The following is a 27894-nucleotide window of genomic DNA, read 5'->3' as shown; positions in this document are numbered from 1 at the left end:
GTGTACCATATACTTGTTCAACAATTCCATGCATCGCTCAGTGCTCATCACAAGTACACTCCTTAATATACACCACCAATTTAAGTCATTCCCCCACCCACATTCCCTCTGGTAGCCATCAGTTTGTTCTCTATGGAAAAACTGGTCAGGGGCACCTGGATGGCTCAGTCATTAAGCATCTGCCTTTGGCTCAGGTCATGATCCCAGGATCCTGGGATCAACAGCTGTGTCAGGATCCCTGCTCAGCGGGAAGCCTGCTTCTCTCTCTTCCATCCCCCTACCTGTGTTCCCTCCCTTGCTCTCTCTGTCAAATAAATACATAAAATCTTTTTTTTAATGATCAGCTCGATGCCAAAAAAAAAAAAAGAAAAGAAAAAGAAACTGGACAACTTTCTTACACCATACACAAAAATAAACTCAAAATGGATTAAAGACCTAACGTGTAACCTGAAACCATTTAAACCTGAAACCATTTATGAAACCATAAACATCCTAAAAGAGAGCATAGGCAGTAACATTTCTGACATTGGCCATAGCAACATTTTTTCAGATATGGCTCCTAAGACAACGGTAACAAAAGCAAAAATAAACTACTGGTATCCAAATACAAATTTCTGCACAGTCTTTATCTCTTTAATTTTGACGGAAACTTTGCTGGGTAAAGTATTCTTGCTATACAGTTTCTTTCTTTCGACACTTTGAATATACCATCCCATTACCTCCTGGCTTACAAGGTCTTTTGTAAGAAATCTGATGATAATATGGGAGTTCCTCGTATGAGAGAATCTTATTTCTCTTGCTGTTTTTTTTCCCTTTTCTTCAAGATTTTTATTTATTTGAGAGAGAAGTGAGAGAGAGAGAGAGAGAGTGCACAAGAGTGGGGAGGGAAAGGGAGAAGCAGACTCCTCTGCTGAGCAGAGAGCCCAACATGGGGCTTGATCCCAGGACCCTGGGATCATAACCTGAGTGGAAGGCAGATGCTTAACCAACTGAGCCATCAAGGCACCCCCCACTTGCTGTCCTTAAAATACCCTTTTCATCTTTGATATTAGACAGTATTATTATGTCTTGGTGAAGATCATTTTGGATTGAAATTTTGGGGTGACTTATGAACTTCAAAAACCTGGATATCCAAAATCTCTCCCAGGTTTAGGAAGTTCTCAACCACTATTTATTTATTTACTTATTTATGTGTGTGTGTTTATTTTTAAATTCTTTTTTCTTAAGATTTATTTATTTGACAGACAGAGATCACAAGTAGGCAGAGAGGCAGGCAGAGAGAGAGAAGGGGAAGCAGGTTCGCTGCTGAGCAGAAAGCCTGATGTGGGGCTCAATAACAGGACCCTGGGATCAGGACCTGAGCAGAAGGCAGAAGCTTTAACCCACTGAGCCACCCACGTGACACATCAACCACTATTTTTTTTTTTAAGATTTTATTTATTTATTTGACAGACAGAGACCACAAGGAGGCAGAGAGGCAGGCAGAGAGAGAGAGGAGGAAGCAGGCTCCCTGCTGAGCAGAGAGCCCGATGCGGGAGTCGATCCCAGGACCCTGGGATCATGACCTGAGCTGAAGGCAGAGGCTTTAACCCACTGAGCCACCCAGGCGCCCCCAACCACTATTTATTTAAATAAGCTTTCTAAGTCCTTTATCTCTCTCTCTTTTTACAACTATGGTACTGTTTCCATATAGGTGCCTCATAAGTCCTATAGCCTTTCTTCATTCTTTTTGCTTTTTGCTCCTCTGAGTAGATGATTTCAACTGATCTGTCTTCTAGCTAACTAATTCTTCTATTGGTCAAGGGAGCTGTTGAGGTTCTTTATTGAATTCTTCAGTACATCAATTTTATTCTTCAGCTCCAAAATTGGTTTGGATCTTTTTTAGGTTGCCTCTTTTTTGAACTTCTCATTTTGTTCTTGGGTTACTTTCCAAATGTCTTTAAATTGTTTACATGTATTCTCATAGCATCTTTAAGGGAACTATTTTTTGAGTTCTTGGTCAGGCAATTCCTGGATCTGTACTTCTTTGGGGCCAGTAACCAGAAGTTTCTGTATTTGTTTGGAGGAGTCCCTGTAGCCTTATGTAGATGTCTGTGCATTTGAAAATGTTGTCACCTCTTCCAGACTTTAGGCAATGGTATCAGCTTTACTGAAGCTTTACTGAAGACTTTTACTTGTGGATGAGAGCACACAGGGCAGGCAGTGGTGATGGCCAGAGCTGGTGTGCACATGGCTGGCTGCAGGGGCCAGCTGCATGTGCTTGTGTAGTCACAGGATCCAGTTGCAGACACATATATAGTGCTCAGGCCTAACACAGGCAGTAAAGGCCAGGGCCAACTACAAGCTCATTGGCAGCTACAAGGGCCCTGGCTATTGGTGTGCCTACAGTGTACAGCAGTCATAGGGGTCAGGCTGGAGATGTGCAGGTGCAAAGGTGGAGGATCTAGCTTCAGGTGAACATAATGGTGCAGGGCAGTGACAGATGGTAAGGACTAATCGGGCCAACAGGCTCCTGCAAAGACTCCAATTGTCAGCATATTCTGTCGTGGCTGCACAGTAGTACCCCTGCATACATGCAGACTGAACTGGAAGTTGGTGACAGATTCCAGACTTACAGTATGGAAGGGCACAAATGGACAGGCTAGCCCCATCTCACACATGGCACCCTATAGTATGGAAGGGCACAGCTGGAAAGGCTAACCCTGAACACACACTTGGTCAGTTGGAGGAGTCTAGGCTGATGTCTTGTACTCATATAGCTACAGAGTTCTGGGATGGATGCTCATGTGGTTCCTGGGAGCTGGCAACGGTGGGGTGGGAATTGGAATGAGGAGGGATTCTGATGGCTAGTATCACTGAATGTGAATGCCTCTGGGGTATAAGCTGATGAAAGCTCCAGGTGTCCGTGGCAACTGTGCTTGCCATTGGCTTCTTCAGCAGCAAAAATCTGCTGGGTTTGTCTGCAGAGCAGGTGAGTGAGCCACAATCATTCTCATTGCAGGGCTGCTATTGGTATCCCTCTTCTGCCTTGTTCCTCCTAGCCACCTCTGTCTGTCTCAGCTTTTGCAATGAAACCAAAGCAGAACCTTGTGGCAATGTCCTGAAAGGCTGGGAAAGCTGGTTGCTCACTCTGCTCCTCCTTTCCTGGTAAGGGAAACTCTTTCTGGTTGTGAAGTTCCCTCCTGGTGCTCTGCAGTGTCAGCTTGGGGGAAGGAAAGATGCAGGCAAAATGAAGTTGTCTTCTTTCTATTCTTTTGTGGTTATTTTCACGTTTTTTTGTTCTACAGTATTGCTGAAGTTTCTTAAACAGACTCCAGAGCTCTCCCAGAAACGTTTCTCTTCATGGATAACTGTCTAATCATTAATCTTTCTGAGGGGACAGAGAGTGGATTCCCACACATAACCATTTTGGTGACATTGTGTTTTTTCCTGACTTTTCACTTTCTTGATTGGATTTTTTAAAGCAGAAAAGTTTTAAATTTATATAATGCCGGGGCGCCTGGGTGGCTCAGTGGGTTAAGCCTCTGCCTTCGGCTTGGGTCGTGATCTCAGGGTCCTGGGATCGAGCCCCACATCGGGCTCTCTGCTCAGCAGGGAGCCCGCTTCCTCCTCTCTCTCTCTCTCTGCCTGCCTCTCTGCCTACTTCTGATCTCTGTCAAATAAATAAATAATCTTTAAAAAATTATATAATGCCAAATTTATCTATTTTTTGTTGTTGCTTGTGCTTTAGGTGTCAAATCTAGGAAAATATTGCCTAATCCAATGTCACAAAAATTTATACCTTTCCTTCAAGAGTTTTATAGTTTAAGCTTTTAAATTTAGGTACTTGATCCCTTTTGAGTTAATTTTTATATATAGTGTGAGATAGGAGTATAACTTCATTCATTTGAATTGGATACCCAGTTATATCAGCACCACTTATTGAAAAGACTATTCTTTCCTTACTGAATTGTCATTAACCACGTGTAAAAATCTGTTGACTATAACTGTTAGCATTTATTTCTGGAATCTCAATTTTATTTATATATATATATCTAAAAATATAAATATATCTAAATATATATATAAATTTATATATATGTGTGTGTATCTATCTCCCTAATTCAGTACCACACTGTTCTGATTACTGTAGTTTTATAAAATGTTTTGAAATTAAGAAATGTGAGTCCTCCAACTGTGTATTTACTTATCATGACTGGGCTATTCTCAGTCTCTTGCATTTCTATATGAATTTTAAGATCAGCTTGTCAATTTCAAATAAGCCCCCTAAGATTCTGAGATTGCACTGAATCTGTAGATGAGGCAGTTTCACCATCTTAATAATATTAATTCTTGTTAATATGTGAATATGGGATATGTGAATATGGACCATTTATTTAGGATTAATTTATTTAAAAATGTTTTTATGGTTTTAGAGTACAAGTTTTGTGCTTCTTTTTATAAATGTGTTCTTAAGTATTTTATTTGTTTTGGTACTATTCTATAACTGAATTGCTTTCTTAATTTCATTTTTGGCTTGCTCACTGCTATTGTATACAGATACAATTGCATCCTTGCTGAACTTATCAGTTCCAATAGTTTCTTAGCAGTTCCATAGAATTTCCCATATACAAGATCATGTCAGCTCTGCTAACAGAGATAGTTTGACTCCTTCCTTTCCGATCAAGATGTCTTTTAATTCATTCTCACTCATTCAATTTGCTTGCCCAACTATATTGGCTTGAACCTTTGATACAAAAGTACAAAGCGGAATACAAGTGGCAAAAGTAGATGTCTTGTTCCTGATCCCCTGGGGGATATCATCCACTCCTTAACCATTAAGTATGATGTTAGCTGGGGTGTTTTCATAGAGATATTCAGCCAGCTTAGGAAGTTACCCTTTCTTTCTAGCATTTTTTAAAGTAGTCTCCATGCCCAGTTGGAACCCAATGCAGGGATTAAACTCACAACCCTGAGCTGAGATAAAAGACCTGAGCTGAGGTGAAGAATTGGATGCTTACCCAACTAAGCCACCCAGGGGTCCCTCTATTTCTGGCATATTGTTTGTTTTCATCATAAAGCGGTGTTAAATTTTATAAAATGACTTTTCTCTGTCTGTTGAGATATGTTTAACCTTTATTCTATCAATGAGGTATATTAACTAATTTACTCTGATGCTAAATCTACCTTGCATTCTTGAGATAAATCCCGCTTGGTCATGGTGTATAATCCTTTTTATATATTGCTGAATTCAATTGGCTAGTATTTTGTTGAGGATTCCTCCATCTATATTAATAAGAGAACTGGTTTGTGGTTTTCCTTTCTGATGATTTCTTTGGTTTCATTACAAGATAGTATTACCTCATGGAGTTGGGAAGAGTTCCCATCTCTCTTATTTTTTGGAAAAGTTTTTGAAGAATTTTATTAATTTTTATTTTATTTAATTTTACTAATTCTTCTTTAAACGTCTGAAAGAATTCATCAGTGAAACCCCCTCTACCTGAACCTCTCTTTGTTGGAAGTTGTTTTGTTTTGTTTCTTACCAATTCAGTCTCTTTACTTTCTCTAAGTCTATTCAGATTTTCTATTCTTAAAACATTTTCATTAGTTTGAGTCTTTCTAGGAATATGGCCATTTCATCTAAGTTATCTGATTTGTTGGTATACTGCTGGTTCATCGTATTCGCTTATAATTCCAGTTTTGTAGAAATATCCCCTTTTTGTTCTTGATTTTAGTAATTTGTCTTCTCTGTCAGTCTAACTGAAGTGTTATCAATTTTGTTAATCTTTTCTAAGGACAATCTTTGGGTTTTTCTGCTTTTCAGTGTTTATTTTTAATCTCTATTTCATTTATTTACTCTGATCTTTATTATTTCCTTCCTTCTACCTCCTTTGGGTTTAGTTGGCCCTATAAAGGTTGTTGATTTGAGATTTTTCATTTTAATGCAGGCATTTACAGATATAAATTTCCCTCTGGGTATGTCTTTACCTGAGTTACGTGAGCTTCGGTATATGTCTCCTGTGGGAAGCCGCGATAAGGCTCCAGACGAGAACCAAACCAGGCCCTGACTTTTGTCTCCTCTATTGTCTAACTGGCTGATTAAAGACAGAAGATAATGGAGTTGAGTTGCACTGAGAAAGGGTCTGTGCTATGTGTTGTGCGCTCGCCCACGTGACTGCCCACATGCAGTTAGTTTTGAATACAATTCCGACGGGGTTGTAAATCCTTAACGGGTCCTTGCTGTCCCAGCACAAACTTGTAGATTACTCTCGAGATTGTTGTCACTTCTTTTTTTTTTAAAGATTTTATTTACTTATTTGACAGAGAGAGAGATCACAAGTAGGCAGAGAGGCAGGCAGAGAGAGAGGAAGAAGCAGGCTCCCCACAGAGCAGAGAGCCCGATGCGGGGCTCGATCCCAGGACCCTGAGATCATGACCCAAGCCGAAGGCAGCGGCTCAATCCACTGAGCCACCCAGGCGCCCCATCACTTCTTGAATCAATATTAAAACAATGTCTTAGCTCCAGCCTTTTGGAGTTGTGAAGTCTGTGTGTGATCATTTACAAGATTGATTAGGGGAACTGATTATGGGAATTTGTGGTTGTTTAACTAGACACGGGTGTATTGCTTCTCTTATTGTAAAACTACTACATATATGGCCATAATGCCCCTAATAAACTTGCCCCTAATAAACTGTTGGACAACCTCCTCAGTGTTCCTCCTGCCCCCATCTCTTTGTCTCTTTAGCTTCTTTTCACCATCCTCTTACCCTCACGTTTCCAGGTCTATTTGTCGTGCCGGCCGCGACAAGTGGCGCCTGAACAGGGACCATGAGCACATTTCAGGGGAGCGCGCATACAGGTAAGTAGTTACTGACAGTCAGGTAAGAGGAGCCCGGGTTGACGGGCCACAGCAGGAGTAAAATAATATGGGGCATTCTCAGTCTTTGGAACAGGATCTTTTTGTCACAGTGTTGCAGGCCCTTTTGAAGCAGAAAGGGTCCATACAAGGTCTTTAAGAAGGCCTTGCAGCAAATTTTTTGTACAGTCTCAGAATTGTGCCCATGGTTCCCCAAAGTAGGAACCATGAGTTTGGATGCAGATATTCCCCTTCCCTCTCCTGAGTTAATCGCTAGTTTAGTTGGATCGCGGCCATGTGGGATCGTTTGTCTTTGTGTGTTTTTGTCAATTGTCGTAAGTGTATTTGTCTTGTTGTGGACTGAGGACATGATGGAACAGATGCAGACAACTCCCCTGTCCCTGATGATTGACCACTTCTCAGACATTAGGGAAAGAGCTCATAACCTGAGCACGGACATATGAAAGGGAAAGTTTTGGACTTTCTGCATGTCTGAATGGCCATCCTTTAATGTTGGATGGCCCCGGGAGGACTGCTAGGTCTGCGGTTGTCTTTGTCCTGTCTTTTTGTTGTCTGTTGCGTTGTTATTGTGTTTGGAGAAATGAGGCAAGCAGGGAGTAAGGGGACTCTTTCATCTCTCTGTTCCTCCTAATAGATGTGGGACTTCTCCCTCACTCATTTCGTGTGTTAAAGGCTGAAACTGGAGCTAACTGAGGTTGGTTTAACTCGGGTCAGAGACCTTAGGGAATATTCCCAAGCAGCTGCAGAAACTCTCTTTGTTTCGGCGAAGTTCCCTGCTTTCTCTGGCCTGACTTGGACTGCTTAACCCTAAGTTGGGTTTGGTGGTTTAATTAAGATAGACATGTCTTTGAAGTTACAGCAGTAAATGTGAAGCTTTTATTCTATCAAAGTTTAATGAAGGTCAAATAAGCTCATGTTATTTGTTAAAATTTGTTAGCAAAGAGATGACTAAACTGATGGTTAATTGTCTGTCTCAAAGTTTAATGGATAATTGTTAAAATAGCTTTCAAAGTCTTTGCTAACCTGAAACTTTAAACCAAATGGGATAAAATGCTAGAGCCCTGGTTACTGGAACTAGGTTTGTGCTTTTGAAATGTGTTGGTAAACATCTTTTGTGCTTAACTGAATTCTGTTGCAACAGCCCTGAGGCAGTGTCGGAGCTAGACCCATTCATAAAGAATGAAAGGGGAGACTGATCACCTCCCATTAGCCAGGGATACCCAGAGGGAGGGTGTCCAACCTGTTTGAATCTGAAGAGTGCCAGACTGTGTGAATGTGTCTGTATGGCTCCACCGCTTAGGCTACAGAGTCTGAGTGGGCTGCACCCTGAGTCTCGCGGGGCGTCATATGGCATAACGGTCATCTACTCCACGGAGAAGCCTGGTCCGGGGTTTATACGGACAGACCTTAGCTAAGACGCTCCTAAGTTCCCCTGAGAGACGTTCACGATAGGAGGGAAACCTAATAAACCCACTATCTTAAGACTGCATGCTTAAAAATAAAAAGACACTGGTATAAAAAAGCTGGTTTTCTCTCTGTTTAAAAGGGCAAAGTTTTCTTAGGTTAATTGATCTGTTTAAAAAAAAAATGTTATGGTTTTCTCTTTGCCTGCCCAGAAAACCCAGTTTTTATGTTTTGTTTTATCAGGTGTTTAACATCCCTAATTATAGTTAGGCATGTATTTTAAAACTTTCTAAGGTTTTAGCAATTGTTGACAAGATTTAAATTGTAAATGAGATCTTAACCCAGGCTTTTCCTTGGTATGAGAAGTTACTCACTAAGTACTGCTAAACCAATAATAAACCTTGGGTTGCATTTGGGTAAGTGCTGTAAATACTCTATGGGTTCTATACATTTCCTAAAGTTATAATGTTTTGATAAGGTCATCACTTGGTAATTTAGCCATATCTATTCTGAGTTTTTGTCATTTGTAATTGTTTTAATTATTTTGTAAGATTAAGATTATACAGGAGAAATTAAAATTATGGCTACCTTGAGGAAGGAGTGCTCTCCTTGCAACCTCGAGTCCCCATTGCTCAATTAATTATTATGCCATGAATGGAAACTAGTAATCCAGCCGTAAAAGGCAAGAGAGGAACTGGAGGTTTTGGCTCGACTGATGTATGTTGGGCCCAATTAATTTCTGCAGATAAACCTTACTTGACTCTGATAATTCAGGGCCGAGTCTTTTGGGGGTTAGTCGACACAGGAGCGGATGTTTCAGTGATTGCTTCCCAACACTGGCCTAAAAACTGGCCTCTTGTGGATTCGGATACTTCCATTAGGGGTGTGGGACAAGCTTGCGCTCCTAAGTGCAAATTTTCTAAATTGGTCTACTGCTGAGGGCCATCAGGGAGTGTTCCAGACCTTTGTATTACAAATGACCTTAATCTATGGGGCGGTGATGTTTTAACAGACATGGGCGTTTCTTTAACAACAGCCCCTATTCCCAGGGATAAACAGCCCTTGGTCGCAATGGCCCTTACGAAAAAGATGGGATACACACAAGGCAAAGGTTTAAGACAGACTTTGCAGTGAAAGCCAGATCCACTCCAGATACAATCGCAGCATTCTAAGGCTGGTTTGGGTTTTCCTCAGGGCCACTGAAATCCCCTCATGCGCTGCCCATCGAATGGAAATCTAATGACCCTGTATGGGTGGATCAGTGGCCCTTGCCTGCAGAAAAGCTGGCAGCAGCAGCGACTTTAACGGAAGAACAGCTGCTTTTGGGTCATTTAAAGGAATCCGTTAGCCCTTGGAATATTCCTATATTTGTAATTTAAAAGAAATTAGTAAAGTGGAGACTTTTACAAGATCTGAGGGCAGTAAATGCTACTATGAAGCCTATGGGGGCCCTTCAACCTTCAACCATCGGCCATTCCTCTTCAATACAAGCTGATTATATTAGATCTAAATGATTGTTGTTGTTGTTTTTTTTTTAACCATTCCGCTAGCCCCCCAAGATTGTGAACAATTTGCCTTTACCCTCCCCAGCACTAATCATAAGGAACCTGCTAAACGTTATCAGTGGCAGGTCCTGTCTCAGGGCATGGCTAATAGTCCTACTCTATGCCAGGAATTTGTTTCTCGTGCAATTTCTCCATTTCGGACACAATTTGAGCCAATGGTTTACTGTATACACTATATGGATGATATTCTTTTAGCGGCTGAAACGGAGGAAATTTTACAACGAGACTTTGCCTTTTTAGTTGCTCAATTGCAGCAATATAATTTAGTAGTTGCCCCTGAAAAGGGGCAGAAAATGGAGGCTTTTGAATATTTGGGATATGTCATTGAGAATAAAAGAGTTCGTCCTCAAAAAATTTCTTTGCAAACACAGTCTTTACATACCTTAAATGATTTTCAGAAATTATTAGGAGATATTCACTGGATTAGACCCTTTTTACATCTAACGGCTGATGACATGAAGCTCTTATTTGATATCCTAAAAGGGGATAGTTCCCCATCCTCTCCTCAAACTTTGAATGAGAGCGCTAAAGCAGCATTACAACTAGTTAATGATAAACTATCACAAGCACAGCTCTATCCCTAAGATCCTGCCACGCCAATGTATCTAATCCTATTAATGCCATCCAGGTTACCTTTAGCAGTTATATGGCAAGTTCATGGGCCTTTGGAGTGGATTCACTTAGCTTTACACCAGCTACATGTCATCACTGGGCAGGTAGAGTTATTAACACAACTGATTACCCGGGGTCGTCAGAGGATTATTCATATTACAGGTAAGGAACCTGAATTCTTGGTCCTACCAATGCTGACTACTGAGCGTGTGCAAACGTTATTTAGCTTTAATCTTAACTGGCAAATAGCTCTTTCTAATTATCCAGGGCAACTTAAGTATCACTTGCCAGCGGATAAATTATTACAATTTCTTTCCACTACCCCTACTATGGTGAATATTCCTGTTCAGACACTTCCCCTCGCTTCTGCTACTATCATCCTCAGCCAACTTACGCTGTAAATCCTCGAGGCCTAATGCCTAATCATTTATGGCAAATGGATGTAACTATCTTTCCCCCGTTTGGGAAACTGAAATACCTCCATGTTTCTTTTTTTTTTTTTTTAAAGATTTTATTTATTTGACAGACAGAGATCACAAATAGGCAGAGAGACAAGCAGAGAGAGGGGGGGAGGCAGGCTCCCTGCAGAGCAGAGAGCCCGATGTGGGGCTCTATCCCAGGACCCTGAGATCATGACCTGAGCTGAAGGCAGAGGCTTAAACCACTAAGCCATCCAGGCACCCAACCTCCATGTTTCTATTGATACCTTTTTCTGGATTTATACATGCTACAGCACACTCTGGAGAATCTTTCACTGATGTTCAAAATCATTTACTTTCAGCATTTGCCATCCTAGGCACGCCAAAGGCAGTCAAAACAGATAATGGGTCTGTGTATACATCCCAAGCTTTTCAAACTTTCTGTGCCATTTTTCAGATAGCACACTCCACAGGCATTCCATATAATTCCCAAGGCAAGCTATTGTGGAGCATGCAAACAGCACCCTTAAATCCTATCTTAAAAAATTAAAAGAGGGGAGATACTACAGGGAAAAGTGAAATACTCCCCACATATGCATTTAAATTTAACTTTATATGTTTTAAATTTTTTGAATGTTGATGATACAGGCCGGACAGCTGCCGAGCGATTTTGGCATCCTGACTTTTCTCCACTTCCACACGCCCGGTGGATGGATCCCCTGACCGGAGTATGGAAAGGCCCAGATCCAGTACTCCGTAAAGGGCGAGGTTTTGTTTGTATTTTTCCACAGGATGAGGATACCAGGTGCTGGCTCCCAGAAAGGTGGTGCCCACTCCTCCCCCCTACGACAACACATCGAGATGCTGGCCTTGAATCCCAGAAATCAGCGGAGGCGAAGGCGACATCTGCCTCCTTTCAGGTCCTATATGGAGTGAATGTATACAAGAGGTGCCACGGCTTATAACACCCCCCAGAATCCCTAGGTTCACTATCACTGACTGGTCAAAGAAGCCTAAGTATTCATTCCGAAGACGCAGCCTTCGTCCAGGAGGACCTCATACACCTTGTTTATAGTTTCACAATGTGACTATTCCAGGAGGACTTTTCACCACAAAAAGCATGGTCCATTCTGAACTATGGAAGCTAGTGACAGCTTTGGGCCCGATTTCTGTTAGGATAGGGGATCATAATCTTGAGCAAGCTGCTCAGGTGGATATTTCCATTAAGGCTTGTGTCCCTCGTCCTTTTCTCCTAATTGTGGGCCCTGGTACTGTTTATCCACAGGTTTACGAGGGATCCAAGGGACGTTTTCCTACCTATCAAATTGAATGTGATGGATGTAGTACTAACTAATTGTCTACCTCTTACTTCTCCAATTTTTGGGGACTCCCCTGTTATGATTTTTCTGGTCATGCAACCTCCTTATGTGCCGTTGCCAGTGGAGGTTGAGGATCCCTGGTCTGCTAATTACGGTACCAATTAGCTATAGAGTTATAAAAACAAATCAACAGGGTTAAACGCTTCTTAGGGTTGTTGATAGCTGGAATAACTGTATTAGTCTCTTTGATTGCTACTGCTACCGTCTCTGCTGTAGCTCTCTCGCAATCTGTACAAACTGCTAGACATGTTAATTCTCTAGCTAAAAACATTTCACTTGCATTGGCCACCCAAGAGCACATAGACGAAAAAATTTTAAGTCGATTAGAAGGCCTGGAGGAAGCTGTCGAATATTTGGGGGGACAGTTATCTGCCTAAGGACGCAATTGTCTTTGACTTGCCATGGAGGATTTCAGCATATATAGGTTACTCCCCTTAAAGCCTCCAATTATTCTTGGGATGCAGTTAAACATCACTTCCAGGGGGTATGGTTTCACAATAATGTAAGCCTGGATCTTGCTGAATTGCAAAAGGAAATAACTAATATAGGACATGCACAACTAGAACTAGAAAATCCTGCTGATGTAGTGGCAAAAATTTTAGGAGGTCTTCAGGGATTTAATCCAGGCAATATAATGAAATATTCCTTTTGGATCTTTGTAATAATCTTTGTTATACTTGCTGCTCTGCTTGTTGGCTGGGCTGTTTCCTCGTTTCATGCGGGACAGCAACGACTAAATACTCAAGCACAAATTCATATGCTTGACTTATTTAAAAAGGAAGGGGGAGATGTGGGAGGCCATGATAAGGCTCAAGACGAGAACCAAACCAGGCCCTGACTTTTGTCTCCTCTATTGTCTAACTGGCTGATTAAAGACAGAAGATAATGGAGTTGAGTTGCACTGAGAAAGGGTCTGTGCTATGTGTTGTGCGCTCGCCCACGTGACTGCCCACATGCAGTTAGTTTTGAATACAATTCCGACGGGGTTGTAAATCCTTAACGGGTCCTTGCTGTCCCAGCACAAACTTGTAGATTACTCTCGAGATTGTTGTCACTTCTTGAATCAATATTGAAACAATGTCTTAGCTCCAGCCTTTTGGAGTTGTGAAGTCTGTGTGTGATCATTTACAAGATTGATTAGGGGAACTGATTATGGGAATTTGTGGTTGTTTAACTAGACACCGGTGTATTGCTTCTCTTATTGTAAAACTACTATATATATGGCCATAATGCCCCTAATAAACTTGGCACTGTTGGACATCCTCTTCAGTGTTCTTCCTGCCCCCATCTCTTTGTGTCTTTAGCTTCTTTTCACCATCCTCTTACCCTCATGTTTCCAGGTCGATTTGTCGCGCCGGCCACGACAGTCTCCCATTTTTATTCATCTCAAAGTGTTTTCTAACTTCCCTTGTGAGGTTCTTTCTGACCGACTGGTCATTTAGTAATAAGCTATTTAATTTCCACTATTTGTAAATTTCACAAATTTCACTGGTTTTGCTTTCTGATTTCATTTATGGCCTAGTATATGGTCTATCCAGGAAAATGTTCCATATACACTTGGGAAGAATGTGAATTCCACTGTTTGTTGGGTGGAGTGTTCTACAGATGTCTATTTTGTCTGGTTGGCTTATAGTGTCATTCAAGTCTTCTATATCCTTCTTGATATTTTGCCTAGTTTTTCTATCCATTATTGAAAGTAGGGTATTGAAAGTTGTAACTATTATTCTTGAATTGTCTGTTACTCTTTATTCTTTCAGGTATGTTTCATATTATTCTGACCAATTTAAGAAACTCCTTATGTCATATTAATTACTGTCATATTTGATTTAAATTTTTTCCCCATTTTACTTTTTTACTGTAGTAAGTTAAACTTTTCACTGTTATTACTTCAAGCTATAGAAATTTCTTATCCTTTTAAGATCTAAAAGACTTCCGTTTTTTCAAGTTGTAAAAATATTTTATATGTAGGCCATAAACCATGGAAACATAGCTAAGTTTTTTTTTTTCCTCCTCCTTTACAGATTAAACCTCTGTAATATATACTCTGGGTTATGTTAGAGATGTAGTCTTAATCAGTGAAAATCAGAGACAGAAAATGTCTACAACTGTATGCAACAGATAATTGGGCACATTAATTTATTGGGCTTACCACAGCTTTACACAGAACACTGAACTCTGCATTACTGAGCAAGAAAACATCCTTCAATACACCACTTCAGTCATGCACTGGAATAGTATCAACAAACCATTCAAGGTTGTATTTGCCTCTATTTCCACATTTGATGGCCATTCTGTATATAATACTTAATTCACTTAGGTCATATTTTGACAGTGCTATGATTTAAATTGATGTTCCTATAAATTGCTTACCAGTTCTCCCAATAGTATTTATTTAAAGAAAAAAAATCTCTCTTTTAGACTGCAGACAGGACAATTAAATGCAGCTCCAATACTAGACTGGATCTTTTACTAGAAGGAAAAATGATAGTACAAAGGAAAAAAAAAAAAAACAATGGTATAAAAGTCTTCAGCTTCAGACCTCTGTCTTCAGCTCTGGTCATGATCCCTGGGTCCTGGGATCGAGCCCCATATCGGGCATATTATAAAAATAAAGGTATAAAAGGATAATGGCATAAAATAAGGGTATAATGGATCAATTAACAAAACTGGAATACAGAAGGCAGATTAGATACATGTACTATAATCTTAAAGTTATTGAAATTTATTATTGTACTGTGGTTATTAAAAGAATATTTGTAGTGTTAGGAAACACAAATCAACCTATTTAAGGATGAAGAGTCATGACAGAAGTAGTCTAAAAGAATAAAAACAAAGGAACAACAACAACAACAACAACCAAAGCAAATACCACATTTATGGTTCTCAGCTGAGGGTGATTTGTCCCCTCCCAGGACATTTGCCATGTCTGGACACATTTTAGGGGAGGTTACTCCTGGCATCTGGTTGGTGGAGTCTAGGGATGCAAAACACCCTACAATGCACAAATCAGCCCTCACAACAAAGAATGATCTGGCCTCTAATGTCAACAGTGTTGAGGCAGAGAAACCTTGATACAGAGAAAGCAAATAATGGAGTAAGTGAGATAAAATATCAACAGAAGGTATGCATAGGTGAAGGGTATACAGGTGTTGTTATGATTATTCTTTTTATTTTTCAGTTTTCATTTAAACTTCAGTTAGTTAATATATAGTACATTAGTTTCAGAGGTACAATATAGTGTTTCAACACTTACATTATAAGGTCAGTGCTCATCACAATATGTACACTCCTTAATCCCCACCACCCATTTAACCATCCCATTTTGATTATTCTTAATCTTGTAACTTTTCTGTAATTTGGAAATTACTTCCAAATAAAGTGTTTTTAAACTTCTTTTAAAAAGTACTGTGCTGTGATGTTTACTTTGTCATACAATGAATCATTACAGAGAAAAGTGGACCTATTTTGGGGCTTCCTAGTCTATTTCTAGTCTATTCTATTTCTCTATTTCTCTTCTCTATTTCTAGTCTGTCTCCTGAAGACTTGCAGCAGTGAACATTTCTGGTGAGGTGACTTAATTTTCAAAGCCATGAGAATAGTTCTTGCCTACTCTAGGCAAAATATTTTAATATATGCATATTAAATGTGCAATGTGCAAAGACCCTAGGGTCAGATTATTTATTTGCTTGACGTTTTCTCAGGAGAACAAATCAAAGAGTGAGGCTGGGCTGTGAGAACCTAGAGCAGTGATCCCTGAAGTGAGTAATACTCACGCAATCCAAGCTCTTCAGGACCATCCAAACACAAAGTGACATCAAGCTACATATTATATTAGTCTTTTGTTTGGATAAGAAAAACATTCTAAACACACATTTCCAAAGGTTAACCTATATAAAACATATTTATGCTTTTTAGGCTATAGAATCTTAAAGCCTAATTGACTCGAAAGTATAATTTAAATATATCCATCATATACACACTTCTCTGAAAGGATCTGGGAATCTGTCTAGAATCCAGCAGAGTATCGCTATATAAATGAGTTGGAAACTAGGATTTTACTTCTCTTCTATTATATCTGTTTCTTAGTAATTTCTTCAAAGTTAAAACAGAATATAAATAGGTTCATGGGAGGATATGTGTTGAGCTATTCAATAAATGTCTCATAAAATCATTTTAACAAGTAAGCCAAATGTAATACAAGGACTCTACTTGCAATGCATAGTGGCTGGCAGCCTTCAAGTCCCCAGTTCTACTTTACTCTCTTTGCCCCACATCTGGGTGACCTTATAAGAAAGCACGCTCAGACTCTGGTGTCCTCCAGCCCTTGGCAATGGCAGAAATTTCAAACCATCCAAGTCCCTCCTGAGTGTACGAACCTTCACCCCACTCCCTTTTAAACTACAATAAAAACCCAAAGCTCCACCTCACTCCTTTCCCTCTGGACCACACAGAAGCCCTTCCCCTGGGCATGGGGATCCATCTATTGTTAACTGTTAGGAGTTATAAATTCTATTTTGTATCCATTGGTGTCCAGGTGTCATTTGTCCCACTTCCATAATTTCCCAGGATGGAGTGAGTGGGAGAATTGTTCAGTGTCTGGTAGGGGATGTCAGGCACACAAATAAAACACCAAGAGACTAGTTTTGCTTAATGAGTTCTCAGACTCACTTGCCAAGGTACCAGGAAGACTCTAGTCTCTTGGACGTCTTCCAGGGCAAAGACTAGGAGAATGACAGAATCACATCCGCTGATGTCCACTCATAAGTTAGGGTCTGAAATTTCTAAAAGAATGGTTAATTCAAAAAACTAAATTTGAGGGGCACCTGGGTGGCTCAGTGGCTTAAAGCCTCTGTCTTCAGCTCCGGTCATGATCCCAGGGTCCTGGGATCGAGCCCTGTATCCGGCTCTCAGCTCGACAGGGAGCCTGCTTCCTCCTCTCTCTCTCTCTGCCTGCCTCTCTGCCTACTTGTGATCTCTGTCAAATAAATAAATAAAATCTTGAAGAAAAAAAAAAACAACAACTAAATTTGAAGTTAAAATTAAACCATATAGAGTAGAATACTGAAAACCTACCTTCAGTTGTAATTTTGCTTTTATTATTTGAACAGAAACATTTAAACGGAAAGTTCGTTTAAAACCCAAACTACACATAAAAAACCAAAACACATTTTTCTATACAAAGCTGTCCAATTTTCCCAGCACCATTTATTGAAGAGACCGTCTTTTTTCCACTGGGTATTTTTTCCTGCTTTGTCAAAGATTATTTGACCATAGAGTTGAGGGTCCATATCCAGACTCTCTACTCTTTTTTTTTTTAAAGATTTTATTTATTTATTTGACAGACAGAGCTCACAAGTAGGCAGAGAGGCAGGCAGAGAGAGAGGAGGAAGCAGGCTCCCCGCAGAGCAGAGAGCCTGATGTGGGGCTCCATCCCAGGAACCTGGGATCATGACCTGAGCCGAAGGCAGAGACTTAACCCACTGAGCCACCCAGGCGCCCCCAGACTCTCTACTCTATTCCACTGGTTTATGTGTCTGTTTTTGTGCCAGTACCATGCTGTCTGGGTGATCACAGAGAAGCATGAGAGACTGTGGACTCTGAGAAACGAACTGAGGGTTTTGAAGGGGAGGAGAAAGGAGCTGGGTGAGCCTGGTGATGGGTATTAAGGAGAAGATGTATTGCATGGAGCACTGGGTGTGGTGCATGAACAATGAATCTTGGAACAATGAAAAAATATAATTAATTTTAAAAATAATTTAAAAATTTAAAAAATAAAAACGAAAACACAGGATCCCAGTTCTTACCCAAACGGCACTCCAAGAGCACCCAGTGGAGTCACCAGGACCGTGGGGACTGCAGTGTAAGCCAAGAAGTTTCCAATCTGGCCAACAGCCACTGTCAAGAGAATCACAAGGATACCACTTGCAATTACAGCTCTCTTTTAGCAATGATCGCAGAGTTTAGTTTGTCAAGGCTCTGTTCTGAAAGGGCTACTTCTTTTCATTACTTGTGAGGAAGCAAATGTGGGGCATCATTTGCATAATTAAGGGTCCTGAAGGCAGAGAGAGCAGGCCCCATGGATCACAGACCCAATCAGTCAGAAGTAGTTTCAGCCCTCTGTGGAAATTCCCAAACTAAATGGCCATGATTGACAGTGGATGCAACAAAGTATATTTCCACTCCCTCCTTAACACATCCTTGTTTTAACACTAATCATGTAGAATTTCCTGTCCTTTCAATGGTCTGGGATCTACTACAGTACAGACTACTGGCCACAGTGACATGCTGCAGGAACACCAACTGGAAAAACTACTGCCTGCACAGGACTGAACCCAGAGCTATACCGAGACAGAGCTTAAAGATGAGCTCCTCAATGAAAGGAGACATCTGCTAGACAACAGCTTGCCTAAAAGATAATGTGTTACAAATAAACCTCATCATATTTCTGAATTTTCTAATATAATTTTTCTTTATATATTTAGGGTTCAATATGAACTTCAATTTTGTTATTTATTTTTATATGATACTACATAACCTCTGCACATGACCTCTTTTATACAATAGCATATGATCCTGTACTTAAGGCTAAGTGAAGAAACTCTCCTTTGTAAAACGAATTATGTTTAACAAAACATAATTTCACCAAATATCAATAGTATGATTACAGATGACTAGGAGGGAGCTGTTTCAATTTCTTTGGGCCCAGGGCAGTCTGACCTGGACTAAATTCAGAGCTAACTGCAGGCAGTAGGAACCTATATTTCCTCCCTCCAATTCCTCCCAGCCTAGTCCTCAGCCCAAAGAATGGAGCTGCACTCATTCCACCTCCTCCAGTCCTGCCAGAAGAATGACTGATCTTAGAAAGAAAGCAAACCAAGCTCTTCACCACACTGGGTACTTACTTGCAATTGTGCCTGCCCACCATACAATGTCTGTTAAATAGGAGGTACCTATGAGAGAGTGAGATAAAAATGTGAGAAAAGTACAAAGCAAGAGGTTTACAAACTATATACTTAAAGAGGAGTTTTTACATGAAAATAAAATTGAGAAGAATAATGAATGTCATACTGCTTATTCACCCTTTAAAGAATCATTTAGTCTATAGATAGCAGCATGAGAAACCACTACAAGTGGCAAATACAGATATTTTTTGCAATAAGAACAAGCTAACCCAAACAACAAGTGAAACCTTCATTAAAAAAATATTTTTTGGCTCATATTGCCACCCAGAGATACAAATATTATTTGGCATTAAGTTTTATATGAAGTCCAGTTCTTTCATACATTACAGCAACCCATTTCTATGATAATTATGAGCATAGGATTCAATGACTTAGTGTCTGAACAAGTTACTCAAATTTCATAAAGTAGAACTTTTATGATATGTCTCTTTTTTCAACCATATGGGCAGCAGACTTTTTACTCACTCAGTGATTTGGCATTACATAGATATGACATTACACAGTCAACCATATTCTCTTAGGTTACCCTCATGTACCCCCATGTATAGTCAGACAGAAACATGGGCAGGTGCCCGGGCCTCCCCATCAGATGGGTCCCTCTTCCTGCCTGTATGACAGGAACCTACAGCAAGATAGTCTCCCAACCTTTGAGACACACAGCTATACTACTTCAGATAGGTCAAAATGCTCATCTGACAGGTTTCTTCACTTCAGATTAAAATAGCTAATTCTAGATTTTAGCCATTCTAACAGGTGTGAGGTGATGTCTTATTGTGGTTTTGATTTGTATTTCCTTGATGATGAGTGATGCTGAGACTCTTTCCATGTGTCTGTTGGCCACCAGTATGTCTTCTTTTGAAAAATGTCTACTTAGGTCCTCAACCCATTTTTCAACCATATTGTTTGGGGTTTTTTGGTATTGAGTTTTTTAAGTTTTTGATATACTTTGGATATTAACCCTTATGAGATATATCATTTGCAAATATGTTCTCCCATTCAGTAGTTGATGATATTATAACGGTAATGTAATTGGGACAGATGGTAGCTATACTTATGATGTACATAGCATAATGTATAAACTTATCAAATCACTAAGCTATACACCTGAAACTAATGTAACATTCTGTGTCAACTACACTCAAATAAAAAAAGTAACTCTGTAGTTACTTTTGTAGAGAAATTATTTTAAAAAAATAAAATAAATCTAATCAGACATTTTAATTCATAGTAATTTCGTATAATGAACACAGGAATTCAGCCTGCTTCATGGAGGAACAGAGCTACAGATATTACAATAAGTACTTGAAAAAAATAAAATTGGGCCAATACGTAATGACAGAGTAGGAAGAATGGTGAGTTAGAATATCACCATTTGGCAACATCACAATAAAAGCCAATTTAGGCAAGAATCATCAATGGAAATGAAAGCAAGTGGATAAAAGTTTGTTGAGGAAGAATGTAGGATTGCCACATAGTCTCCATTAATTACCTCTACCAGTTTCTCATTAATTATGAAGAGAAAAACTTATCTTTACAGTACTCTGTAGAACCTGATAGACATCACCTTAACCAAGCAGTCAAAGTAGACATCATCAGCAATGGGACAAACCAACATCACATGCCTCCTGAAAGGATGCATTGAGAAGGATACAACATCACATCTTTGGTATTCCTGCCAAAATGCATCACTTGAATCTAATCATAAAACTATTATTAAATTTGCTGGCTTCCCCTCTTCAAAAAAGGCAAGGTCCTAAAGACAAAGAAAGGCTAAAAGACTCTTGCAGACAAAAGAAAACAAAGAAGACATGGTGACTCAACACAAAGATGCTAAAAAAAGGTACTATAAAGGACAGTATTGGGGCAATTGGCAAAATATGAATAGGGACTGTTGTAAATAAAAGACTTCCCAAACTCCTTCTCTTTCTGCATGAGAACGTGACTCTAGGTTCACTTTCTGGCTAGGAACCTGATAGCTACGTGGCCAGAAGACAGCACCTAGAAGTGACTTTTGATGGACAAATGACTGGGAGTGTGGTGAACATCTGGAAGAGATCCTATTACTTGGACTCCCCAGAGAGCAATGTCTCTGGGAACAGGCATATCTTGTCAGGCTTGGGAGTTCTGCCTCTGTGACTTTAACAGGGTTCATAAGGCAGGGCTGTTGTAGCAATGCCTCCTGCAGCTCTGCCTCCAAGCCTGAGACATAGTCTGCCTCTGCTGCCAACCTCCAGCAGGAAAGGGCATGACACTGGCTATGGCTCCTCTCCTGTGTCCCTCAGAGTGTGTCTGAGGTAAATGTGGACCACGTTGTCCTATAAGTAGGAAAGTAGAGCTGAGCCTAAGAAAGCCACCTCCCAGTAAGTACTGTAGAACAGTTATCAGCTATTAGTACAGAATCCATGTTGAATTTCCTGAATGTGCTAATTACACTGTGTCTATTTAAGAGAATGTCCCAGTATCCCAAAAATGCATGCTGAATTTTTAAAATTTTGTTTTATTTTTATTTTAAGTAGGCTCTACATCCAATGTGAGGCTTGAATTCATGACCCTGAGATCAAGAGTCACATGCTCTATCAACTGAGCTAGCCAGGTGCCCCTGCATGCTGAATTTTAAGGATGCAAGTTCATTAAATTTCTTGCAGGGCTGACTCGGTGGCTAAGTGAACATAATAATAAGAGGGAAAAAAAAGCTGAAGGATGCAAGTTCATAAAGTTTACTTCCAGAATGCTGGTGTGAACAGCCCCATGGACGAGTTGCCCAGTGAAACAACAACTGGAGAATAAAATATTAAAAATATTTTTCAAGGCTCTGAAATTGTTCTAAGAGTATATAGCAAATGAAGAAACATGTACTCAAGAAAAATCTATTATATCTCAGTGAGAACACTGTAAGTCCTTAGCACATTAGCTACAACCCACTCCTTCTCTCCCCCACTGCAATTCAGTTTCATAGAAGCTGTACTCCAGAATGGTGACAAAGAAAATAGGGTCCCCTCTCCTCTTAGTTCTCCATCACCAGGAAGAACAGTCCTTCAGCATTTCTCATCCCCTTCCCCATACTGAAGAGGCTAAATATCTGGTTAGTGCATCCAAGAATTTGGGGGCTTCTTTCCCCAACTCAATCCCTACCCGGAGGCTTTACCCCTGCTAGGACAGGCCCTGATCATCCTGTTCCAAGCTTGAAAGTAGAGTACAGATCTCATACCTGGAGAGGCAAGCAAGATCAGATGTTATCAACCACTCCCAATAACTAATCTCAATGAATATACCAGCCTGGAGTCAACTGGACAAGACTGTAAGGCAATTTATACACCAGAACATTGTCAAAGTAACAGACTAATCATCCAGAAATTAGTAGAGCCTAACAGTTGGATAATACCCAATGAGACAGATAAGAGAAAAACGGGGGAGAGAAATAGTCAAAGATAGCCCAGCTAGTCATCCCAAATAAAGATGTACATAGCCAAGACTGTAACCTTTGAGGTGTGCCATTACAGGCTTCACACTGCAGGGGAAAGGACTACCAAAATACTCCACCCAGGCCACTAAACAAACAAACAAGCAAACAACAATCCACAGAGAGAGGAAAGGGAATCAGATTCCAGAGTTGATACCGCATATTACCTAAAATGCCCAGGTAGCAACAAAATTCATCAGACAACAACAAAACAAACAACCCAATTCAAAAATAGCCAAAAGATGTGAATAGACACTTCTCCAAAAAAGATACACAAATGGCTAATAAGCACATGAATAGATGCTCAACATTACTAATCATTAGGGAAACACAAAAATCAAATTTACACTCATTACAGGGACTACTGAAAATCAAACAAGTGTTGGTGAGAATATGGAGAAACTGGAAACCTTGTGCACTGATGGTAAGAATGGAAAATGGTGTAGCCACAGTGGTAAACAGAACAGCAGTTCCTCAAAGAGTTACATATAGGATCACCATAAGGTCCAGCAATTCCACTTCTGGGTATATATCCAAAAGAACTGAAAGCAGATACTTGAGGATATATTTATTTGTAAACCATGTTCATACCAGCTTTAATCACAACAGACAAAAGGTGGAAACAACCCAAGTGTCCTTCAACAGGTGAATGGACAAACAAATGGATAGACAAAATAAAAGGGACATGGTTCTTTTTGTTATACATGAAAGAGCAGTAAGCAGCAGCATAAGAAGGGCTGTTATTCAGCCTTAAAAAGGAATGAAACTCTGATATATACCTGAACATAGATGAACCTGGGAGACAATAATGCTAAGTGAAATAAACCAGTCAAAAAATGGCAAATATTTTATGAGTGTACTTACGTATTGTACTTAGAGTAATCACATTCATAGAGATAGAATGACAAACAGTGGTTACCAGGGGTTGGGAGTGGGAATGGGAGTTACTGTTAAATGAGTACAGTGTTTCATAAAGGGATTATGAAAAAGTTCGAGAAATAGATACTGATGATCTTTTGTACAACATAAATATATTTAACACTACTGAATTATACAGTCAAAAGTGGTTAAAATAGTAAATGTTATGGCATGCATAAAATATATATATTTTGCCCCAACAAAAAAATAGCTGGAGGAACAGAGGCCTGAAAATGTTAAGCCCCATGACTCCCCTATCATCTTAAGGTAGGAACTGATTTAAGAGCTTCCAACATTCTGAGTCATAAATCAGAATGCCCATGGTAGGAGTGCCTGGAGCCTTCATAATATCTGCAGTTCACCTTACACTGATACTATTGACATCTAGTGGTCCTTGAACCCTGTATCATTGGGTCTCCTATAACCTAGATGCTATTTAACTTCAGGAGGAGCAGTTGCTGGCCAAACAAATCACTGCAGGCTGTGCTTCTTGATGTGAAAACTGTGTCTTTCAAAATTTCTTTTTGGTGTTCAAATATACCAAGAAGATGGGTGAAAGGACCATTCTGCAGAGATTCTGTGTCTTTGTGTTATTCACAATCTGTCTTCATCTTTTTCCTTATAGGTCTCTTCAGGGGTTAAGTAGTATCAGGAAGAAACAAGGCAAGTTTTTCTGCTTATTCTGCATGTTGGGAATGAGGAACACTTTATACTTATGTGAAAGCTATTGTTTACTGATGTCATGATTATAGATAAAATACTCTTGTTCCTTTTGTTACACATGAAACAGAAGCGAAGAATACAAGATAAACTATAATTAACTGCTTGAATGATGTTGGCTTCCATTGTATTAGGTGTAAAAGTTGAGAGAAAAAAAGTGCTGGGAGAGGACATGTAATAATAAAAATAAGAACCAAAAAAAGTCCCTGAAAGACCCCCAAAACCAAGACATGCGAAAAAGCCAGAAAAATGTGACCTATATCACATATACTAAACAAATAGAAAAAGTGCAGGCAACAAAAACTGCCTATAAGAAGGCCTAGACATTAGACTTAACAAAAACTTCAAACCATCCATTAAAAATATATTCAAACTGGAATTAAAATAAAAACGTTATATGATCAAATAACTAACGAAAGTATGCTTAAAGAAGTAAAGGAACAACCTATCAAATAGAGACTATTAATAAAGAAATAGAAGCGATTTTTTTAAAAAACCCAAACTGAAATTCTGGAGTTGAAAAGTATAACTAGAATGAAAAAAGAAATCAATACCACATTTCAATATTTCTGGCAGAAGAAAGGGTCAGTATATTTGAAGATAGATTGATAAAGATCATACGTTCTAAAGAAAAAGGAAAAAAGAATAAAGAAAAATGAACAGAACCTTAGAGAAATGTGACACCATCACACAAATCAGCAGACTCATAATGTTACTACTAGACAGAAAGAAAAGAGTAATAGAAAAAAATTTTCAAGAAAAAAAAAAGGGCTGAAATTTACCAAATGTGATGAAAATCCAAAAAGCTAAACAAGCTCTAAAGAGCTCCACACACGTCATATGTTAATAAAAGCGCTCAAAGATGAAGAGAGAATTTTAAAAGAATAGAAAAATGACTGATAATATGCAAGACAATCTAAGTAAGATTAACAACAGATATCTCAGCAAATTTTAACTAAAACTTAAATTTAAAATGTTTAATTACAAAACACAAATTTGTTCTCCTTTCTCAGCTTATCTGATTTGAAAAACTATGGGGTAAATATGCATATAAATGTGTTGTTGGATCTATAACATAAAATTGTAATATACTTAACAATAACAACACAAAGGATGTAGGAGTGAGCAGTTTTATGGCTCACATAAAGTAAGTGAACATGATAAGAGTTAAGAACATGGTAACTGATACCCTGAATGCCATAAAAATAAAGAAAACAAGGAATGGTAAATAAGCAGGTTAACATACAGAACTCTATAAATCTGTATTTGCTTTTCTTCGTAAGCTCTTTAATAATTTTTTATTTAAATTTAAATTAACATAAGTGTATTATTACATTCAGAGATAGAATTTAGTAATTCATCAGTTGCATATAACACCCAGTGCTCATTACACCAACTGCCCTCCTTAATGCCCATCACCCAGTTACTCCATCCCTCCACCTACCTCTCCACCAGCAATCCTCAGTTCATTTCCTACAGTTGGGACTTTCCTATGGTTTGTCTCTATCTCTGATTTTGTCTTATTTTATTTTTCATTCCTTCCCATGTTCATTTGTTGTGTTCCTTAAATTTCACATGATGAAATCATCATATTTGTCTTTCTCTGACTTAGTCTGCTTAGCATACTATCCTCTAGTTCCATCCACCTCACTGCAAATGGCAGGATTTCATTCTTTTTGATGATGGATTAACATTCCATTGTGTGTGCGCACGCGCGCGCGCGTGTGTGTGTGTGTGTGTGCGTGTGACATCTGAGCTCTTTCCACAGTTTGCCTATTGTGGATATTACTGCTATAAACACTGGGGTGCATATGCCCCACTGAATCACTGTAACTTCTGAATAAATACCTAGTAGTGCAATTGTTGAGTCCTAGGGTACCTCTATTTTTAACTTTTTGAGGAACCTCCATACTGTTTTCCGGAGTGGCTGTATCCGTTTGCATTCCCACCAACAGTGTAAGAGGGTTCCCCTTTCTTCATATCCTCACCAGCATCTGTTGTTTCCCGAGTTAATTTTACCCAGGACTGGCATGACATGGTATCTCACTGGAATTTTCATCTGTATTTCCCTGATGCTGAGTGATGTTGAGCATTTTTCATGTGTCTGTTGACCATTTGTTATGTCTTCTGTATGGAGAAATGTGTTTTCATGTCATGTTTGTATGTCTTTGTATGGAGAAATGTGTTTTCATGTTGTCTGCCCATTTCTGGAAGGATTTTCTGGGTCTTTTGGGTGTTGAGGTTAATAAGTTATAGATTTTGAATACTAGTCCTTTATCTGATAAGACACTTGCAAATATCTTCTCCCATTTTGTAGGCTGCCTTTTAGTTTTGTCGACTGTTTCCTTTGCTGTGCAAAAGATTTTTGTCTTGAGGGAGTCCCAATAGTTCATTTTTGCTTTTGTTTCCCTTGCCTTTGAAGATGTATGTAGCAAGATGTTGCAGTGGCTAAGGTCAAAGAGGTTACTGTTTGTGTTTTAAAGTATTTTAAAGGATGCTTGTCTCACGTTTACGTCTTTCATCTATTTTGAATTTATTTTTGTGTATGGTGTTAAGAGAGTGGTCCAGTTTCATCTGCTGTGATTGTCCAATTTTCCCAACACCATTGTTAAAGAGACTTTTTTTTTTTTTTCCATTGGATATTCTTTCCGGCTTTCTTGAAGATTAGTTAACCATAAGAGTTGAAGGCCCATTTCTGGGTTTTCTACTCTGTTCCACTGATCTATAGGTCTGTTTTTGTGCCAGAACCATTATGTTTTTACAACTACAGCTTTGTAATACAGCTTAAAGTCTGGAAATGCCTCCAGATTTGGTGGTCTTTTTCAACATTCTTAGCTTCCGGGTTTGTTTGTTGTTGTTGTTGTTGTTGTTGTTTTTAAATCCTGATTCCACACAAATTTAAGGATTATTTGTTCCAGTTCTGTGAAAAACGCTGATGGTGTTTTGATAAGGATTACACTGAATGTATAGATTGCTTTTGGATAGCATAAACATTTTAATAATATTGGTTCTTCTAATCCATGAGCATGGAATGATTTCCATTTCTTTGTATCTTCCTCAATTTCTTTCATATGCATTCTATAGTTTTCAGAGTACAGATCTTTTACCTCTTTGGCTAGGTTTATTCCTAGGTATCTTCCAGTTTTTGGTACAATTGGACTAATTCCTAGATTTCTCTTTCTTCTGTCTCATTGTTAGTGTATTGAAATGGAACTAATTTCTGTGCATTGATTTTATACCCTGTGACTTTGTTAAATTCCTATATCAGTTCTAGCAATTTTGGGGTAGAGTCTTTTGGGTTTTCTACAAAGAGTATCATGTCATCTGTGAAGAGTAAAAGTTTGACTTCTTTGCCAATTCAGGTGCCTTTTAATTTCTTTTCTTCTCTGATTGCTGAGGTAGAACATCCAGTACTATGTTGAACAGTGGTGAGAGTGGACATTCTTGTCATGTTCCTGAATTTAGGGGAAAAGTTCTCAATTTTTCCCCATCGAGGATGATACTCTCTGTGAGTCTTTTGCCATGGCTTTTATGATATTGAGGTATGTTCCCACTATCTCTATATGGGGGATGATTTTTATCAATAAAGAATGCTGTA

The 27894-nt window shown here is 39.2% G+C and overlaps 1 protein-coding gene across 1 annotated transcript in view; it reads right to left on the bottom strand.

Moving 5' to 3' along the window:
* The window catches only part of NIPA1 (NIPA magnesium transporter 1), a 78150-nt gene that overhangs the window by 24390 nt on the left and 25866 nt on the right, over window positions 1-27894 (bottom strand). Inside the window, exons 2-3 of the mRNA XM_046009781.1 lie at window positions 19139-19186; window positions 18041-18131 (exon numbers count right to left, since the gene is read on the bottom strand). Coding sequence (XP_045865737.1) covers window positions 18041-18131; window positions 19139-19186 — 139 coding nt within the window. The remainder of the gene's footprint in view (window positions 1-18040; window positions 18132-19138; window positions 19187-27894) is intronic.

This window comes from Meles meles, chromosome 6 (assembly GCF_922984935.1).
Source record: "Meles meles chromosome 6, mMelMel3.1 paternal haplotype, whole genome shotgun sequence".
NCBI classification, from domain to species: Eukaryota; Metazoa; Chordata; class Mammalia; order Carnivora; family Mustelidae; genus Meles; species Meles meles.
Note: the sequence above shows the minus strand (reverse complement) of the source record. Positions and strands in the feature narration are given on the sequence as shown.